Source organism: Centruroides sculpturatus, unplaced genomic scaffold, assembly GCF_000671375.1.
Source record: "Centruroides sculpturatus isolate CEXI.00-Female unplaced genomic scaffold, Cexi_2.0 scaffold376, whole genome shotgun sequence".
Taxonomy (NCBI): domain Eukaryota; kingdom Metazoa; phylum Arthropoda; class Arachnida; order Scorpiones; family Buthidae; genus Centruroides; species Centruroides sculpturatus.
The window spans coordinates 313,484-320,616 of NW_019384863.1; the positions used below are offsets into that span (position 1 = coordinate 313,484).

The 7,133-nt window shown below is 31.2% G+C and overlaps 1 protein-coding gene across 1 annotated transcript in view; it reads right to left on the minus strand.

The window, feature by feature from the left end:
• Positions 1-7,133, minus strand: part of LOC111630701 (sphingosine-1-phosphate lyase-like) — a gene marked incomplete at its 5' end in the record, with an annotated part of 55,044 nt that overhangs the window by 24,416 nt on the left and 23,495 nt on the right. Inside the window, one exon of the mRNA XM_023374845.1 lies at positions 1,159-1,279. Within this exon, the coding sequence (XP_023230613.1) occupies positions 1,159-1,279 (121 nt within the window). The remainder of the gene's footprint in view (positions 1-1,158; positions 1,280-7,133) is intronic.

Consider the following 7,133-nt stretch of genomic DNA (forward strand, 5'->3'; position numbering starts at 1 on the left):
AATATTATTGACATTGATACTTAAATGATAATATAAATTATAAATTATATATTAAGTATTTGTAAGTACCTAATTTTTGCCATATTTTGTAGTAAATTTAGTACAAACAGATTTGTAAACAACACATAAAAAAAAAAATAAATAAATGTTTATATTAAAATTTTTTATATTATTATAAAAATTATTGGAACACCTTTGGATGAGCAATTTAAGCAAGCACCTTTGGATGAGACATCCCTGAAAATAAGACCAGGCCTTTGTTTTTGGGGAAACACAGTACATAATGAAAGCTCCTTTAGTACCTTCTATGCAACTAAAGTACATTAACTAATAAAAAATAGTTTAATTATTTTAATTATTACAAATGTATAAAATATTATCCTTCTCAAGTATATACTTTTCAGTCTTCTAAACACTTTCCAAGAATGTTTTCAAATCACTTTTGTATGACTCAAAATTTCAACAATATAAGATGCACATTGTTGCACTCTTTTCTTAAACCTGAAAATGTAAGTTCATTTTAATTTTCTTATCTTTATTAAACTTTACCACATTTGTCTAGCTGATAATGTTACATGACTAGTGAATATGACAAACTTTTTGGTACCCAAATAGCTATTTTTTGTTGCCTGGCTATCTGAGATAATTCAGGCAATGCATGTCTTCAGGCATTTTGTATCCAAATAATTGAAGCTTGTTTAACTTTTAAAAAATTGTATTCATTTGCATTTTTCCATTAAGATTTAAAAAAAAATAGGAACTATTGATGATAACAGTAAAACCAATCAACTATAGTATATAAAAATTAATGAAGTGTTGACTTAATGTGTGGATATAATATATTGCAATATGACAGACATGTAAAAAAAGGATATTAGTACATTCAAACATGTCCAATAAAATAAAAATTGTAGATAATAAACTTAATAAATAAAGAAAAAATGAAAAGGATTAATGTTTTTAATATCTTTTTATATACTGATATCACAATCCACAATCTAACATTAAAATATATGAAATAATTTTGAAAGATAAATCTTAGAAAAAGAAGAATGTCAAAAATCAAAGTAAAGATAATTCTTATGTTTCTTTGAATTTAAATAAATTGTTTTAAGAATGATGTGTCTATTAAAGTTACTTTAATGTAATGAAACTTACCTCCTATATTTGGTGTAATATATACACCTCCTGGCCAATCAGTTTGTACTGTATATTGATAGCGTAGATATGTGGGATTTCGATACAAAATTACAGATGATCCTTTTGGAGTAAAGCCATACTATAATAAATAAAATCCAAATTTAAAAATCAAAATGATAATAAATTTAATCCCATGTAAATCAACTGTTTTTATAAAATTAAAATATATTTTTATACTTGTATTTTTCAAACATGATTACAATGCTATTTAAAAATTTGTACNAACTAAATAAAGATGAGAAAATCCGCCAAGTGTCTTAATTTATAGCACTATATTGTGTCAGAAGCATAAATCATGATTGTTCATTCCCAAACAGAACTTGGGTTTCAGGTTGTGTTTGGGAATGAACAGTCATTATGTTAGAGTATGGAGGACTACTGGTGAGTGCTTCAATCCTGTTTTTACTGTGGCAATGTAATGGAGAAGATCTCTCTCACATTTCACAATTTCTTGACCTGCCCAGTCTTCACATTTGTACATCATCTGTGGACAAATTCATTGTAGGGTGGTGCCCTACAATGAATTTGTCCACAGATGATGTAACTGCTGCTCCAGATCTCCTCTCTCTCTCTTATAGATAGCCAAAGTTGTGTTCCATCTGGTCTCAAAATCTCAATGGGCAACAAATGTGAAGACTGGGCAGGTCAGGAAATTGTAAAATGTGAGAGCGATCTTCTCCATTACATTGCCACAGTAAAAACAGGATTGAAGCACTCACCAGTAGTCCTGTACTTTAGTGTCCTGGACTATAGTGTCTGTGTACTTTATGCTCAGCCATATCATTGCATAGCATGTATCCAGGCATGGGTAGTTCTAAGGTATTAAGAATTCCTTAAGATTGTACCACTATTAAACAGAAAATTACCCCTATGTTATGATATTATAATCAACTAGCAGACCCCGCCACGCGTTGTTGTGGCTCAAAATGTATCTATTATAAATTTATAACACTTCCCCGTGGGGGGGAATTTTTCGAAAAATTTCTTCTTAGTGTACATTTTCTCGACGTACCCTATTAAAACGCAATCAAAAACGCAAAAACCCACATCTAAAATAGTATAATAGAAGCAGAGTTCTTTATGGTAAGCCTTAATCCTAACCATCTCCCTTCAGTGGGGGGAAATTTCGACACATATATTAAATAAAAACACGTGCGTATTTGAATGCAGCGTTGTGTGAAAATTTCAAAGGAATCAGTAGGAACAAATGAACATTACATTTTTATTTATATAGATAGATAGAAGATGATCCGCTTTAGTTCATTTTCACAGAAAAGTGTAATGCCTCACAGAAAAGCAAACTTAGGGTGTCGTACTCGTAGCGCCATCTGTTAGACATAAAAGCCTAAACCTAGATTATATCTTTTAATTTATATGAATGTTTAACGGAATAATATACAGCCTATGTCCACCCTGAGGTTCCATTCTAAATATTGGTGAAAGAATTTTTGAAATCGGATGAGTAGTTTCGGAGATTACCTGCTGCAAACAAACTTACATACATACTTACAAACATTACCTCTTTATAATATTATAGTACAGATAATTATCATTGTCATTATGTTCACACTAATAAAGTTTCATTCAATTTCAATGGTTATGCACCTCTCTGGTGCATAACTTTTTGGTCAATGAGTGTATTTTCTCTAACCATCAGATTTGTATGCATGTGTATATTTTTTCCTTAAATGCTTTGATGTTGGAACCTTGATATAGACATGATTTGGGTCCACATATAATATGATTTTCACATATTTGGGACTGAATAAGTATTTTATAAACTTTATAGCTTGTTTGTACAAGTGCTAAATTTATTCACAAACAATGTGTAGTTCATTTCTGATATCTGTACACTGCATTTTTGCACATGTATAGTTCATGTGGGAATTATCACTCTTCCATCCAATTATAAACAAGCATGCAAAATTCAAATGTTTTACATTTGAACTATCTAATTCACATTTTTTTCTTAAAGTTCCACAAATGAACATGTTTTGTGTTGCCATAAAATTTTATTGACCATGTAATATTGTTCAGAATTGATTTGATATGGACACCCTACATGAAACATTCTAATAAGTGTTTGTGATGTCATAATTTTCAACTCTTTTGTGTAGTATATTGTTGGACTGGTCTTCATCCCTTCCCACCTAAAAAGTGTGACAATGCAGACAGAAGTAAGTAGTAAGCATTTTTAAATTATAAATTTCAATGAATATTACTGACACTTTTAACATGCAAAATGCATATTTCACACATTTTAATGTCCATATATCTGGCATTTTTACATGCATATGTATGTGCATAAATTATGGTTTAAAATGCATATAAATCCAGTCTTTAGTTATAAATTTACTAGCAGATGAGCCCAGCGTTGCTCAAACAAAAAGTAATGATAGCGAAGATTAAGAATATTAGATTACAGTCGATCTTACTCGTTTTTACCATGTGCAAGAATTAGGTCCCTCCCTCTTCCTAGACTAATTAGAAAATTTTTAGATATCTGCTTACAACACCAAGATAACAATAATTAAGACTCACTGCAACCACTAACCGGTGTGTAGTACAAGTAAGTGATAAATAATAAACGTTTTTGTAACTCTTTCTGGGTTCTTCTTCAGGTTTACTAAATTTGAAAAATAAGCTGGATCTCCCAGAATTATTCATACATATAAATTTGAACGTAAAATTGAACATTAAGATGAAGAGTTCGAATAAAGTGAACTTATTCACTTTATGTCAACTTTATATACAATGGAACACTAAATATTGTAGTTAATTTTTAGAAGGGTTTAAACATATGTTTGATTTCTCACATAAATGCAAAAAAAGGCATCTAAAATAGTACAATAGAACCCAAGTTCTTCAGAGTAATCCTTAACCCTCTCTCTTTCCCCTGCAGTGGGAATTTCAAAAAATCCCTTTTTAGTGTTGTTCTCATGACGTACCCTGTGTACCAAATTTCCTAACTGTTTGGGCTCTGCACTTATTATTATTATTGTCATTATCATCATCCCACCTCAATTATATTATAAGATGATGCTTTTACTATACCATTCATCTTTTAAAGATCACCTATTAAAATATATCCTGAAGCTATACTCTTTAGCAAATCATGAATCCATCTCTAGCAACTTCAAAAACCACTCAAAACTGGAATTATTGTTTAAATGATAAGCTGAAATAAGTAGTCAATATTCAAGATGTTTTTGTAATTTCAATGGTTTCATGCTCCCAGCTGATAAGTCTTCACCCATTTGAATATCAAAATTGGAACATTTAAAACAAATTTAAAGTATTTAATTTTGTTGTTTTTGCTCCAAGCAATTAATTAATGATTAATTTTGTCGATTTGTACTGTTTACAACATTTATCAAAGGAATGATATCTGTTTTTATTTAAACTTTTCCACAAACAAAGCTACTCGAATTTGAAAATACCTCTAAACCTGCTGTCAAGTGAGTCTAGAAAATAGGTCAAGTAACTTATTTCTAGTCGCTGTCTACATTGTGGCAGGCAACAAACACCGTCTCTGCAATGAAATTTTTCTGAACAGCGGTCTACCCGATCTGTAAACCGCAGTCGGTCTCTATATGTTGACTCTGCAATTGGCTGTTTAGGTTCAGTGGTTTGTTCTAGGTGACGATGAATCAATCAGTCACCCAGTCAGTCAGGACATGTAATTTTATATATCACGAGTTCAGACATGCAACTGTGCTGCGTGGTTATCTATCTCATATATGTATGCGTCTTGCCTCTCACCACCCACTGACACCAAAAATATAACGTTTACCTAGATGATATCTTTTATTTTATATAAATTTTTAATGGAATAATATACAGCCTATGTCCACCCTGAAGGTCCATTCTAAATATTGGTGAAAGAATTTTTGAAATCTGATGAGTAGTTTCGGAGATTACCTCTTACATCCAAACTTACAAACTTTACCTCTTTATTATAATAGTATAGATTTAGCCAACAATTCATTTTTCAAATGCAAAAAACTTCTGTATAAGACACAAATACATGAATGTGCATAAGCATGTAAACAAGAATCTATATAGCAGGGGTGGCCAACAAGGCAATCGCTTGCGATGTCTTGACTTAATGTGTTACACTTGTAACCGAATGCAACATGCAAATGCAACTGTAGTGATATCTCTGCATCCTCTCTCAGATGCGGTTTTGTTGGTCCATGTGCAATCCATTTGTGTACAGTTGTAAAAGGAGAATAAGAAATATGTAGACAAAGGGTCGTAAAACCAAATAAAAAAAAAAAAAAGAAAGGCGAGAAGAGGGACAGAGAGTAGGTCAGGACACAGTATAAAAAAGAAGGGTGAAGTGGTGGTCCTCGAAAGTGACAACGTTGAGTTTCAACTTTTCTTTTGTTTAAAATTTATCTTTTCTTCATGTTTTAAATTAAATTGTGGCTTTTCTTACCTATCTAAACATAGTATGTATTTAAAACCTCCCCTCGCCACTTAGACTATGCCTACGACAACAAGTCGATTGCAAAACATTTTTAAGATAAAAAGTATATCTTATGTACACAAAAGTTGGCCTCCCCTACTATATAGAACCAAAGAATCAACAAGTTACAGTGGTACCGCATAACTTTAAATGTTCCAAAGTTTGAATGCTAAATTCAAGAGAAATATAACTCAAGAGTTTGAACAATGCTTCTATGTTTAAAATGCATGTGCAATGAAAAAATGCATTCACTGTGTAAATGCCATCTGTTATGTGCCCAAGTCATCTCTTGCTCTCACTGTGAAAACATCTTGTGTTATACTCATATGTTTTCAATGCTTTTTGCTTTATTTTTGGTTATATATATATGTATAGGTAGAGGTTATATTTAACCCCTACCTATTAACCACAGCATTCAAGAAGAGTGTGGAAGCAAGGAAACCTAAGAGGACGATTGTAGTATTGATGATTGAGGTGGAAAATGTTTAAAGGTAATGGAAATTAAGCAAAACATATTTTGTTTTTCTTAATTTCCATTTAGCAAAAGGTAAATGATAAAGAAAGGAACTTATTGCAAAACATGAAATTGTTGTGTGTGTGGTGGACAGGAATAAACAAAACACAAGTGTTTGGCTATCTTATTACAGTTGTAAGATAGCCAAGCATTTATTACTAAATTATTATTGCATAGGCTTGATGTGGACCAGATTTAAGTGGAATATATGGTACTAAAACATTTAACCCCTTAAGCCCATAACCCGAGATATCTCGGGCAAGTTACATAACGTTACATAAAATGAGGTCCTTAAGGCCATTTTTGAAATTTTTTTTTTTTTTGAATTTTTGGAATGTTTTTTAGGTCCCGAAATTTTTTCAAAATTTTTTTCCCGCGCAAAAAAATTTTATCGCGATTTTAATGAGCCTATGTGAAGGCTCGATTAAGGCTTAATTGTTTTTTAATGGGAGTTTTTTATCAAAATTATTTCATGGTTTTTAAGTTGTAGCGCACGGATTTTCATTCAGTAAAGTTATTTAAAGTTAGTTTCTGATGTCAAAAANTATTACTAAATTATTATTGCATAGGCTTGATGTGGACCAGATTTAAGTGGAATATATGGTACTAAAACATTTAATACTACATCACTGAGTTTCTGGTAACTGTTGGTCTGGTCTTAATCTGCACAAAATTATGAGAGGAATTATCACAGCCACCAGATTAGTTTACCAGACAGCCACAGATGACATTGTGTATAGAAAACACTTATTTACATTATTTACACTTTTGCATTTGTTGGTAGTGATACTGTATTTTTTTTTATGTTACTAGTTTATTTTTCTTAAATTTAACCCTAGCTATGGCTTCTAAGAAAGATGAAAGTGTTTGTGGTGGAGTCAAATGTAAACACCAGTTCATATTAATCCAAGATAAAGTAAAATTGTTAAAAAAAAAAAATATATATAT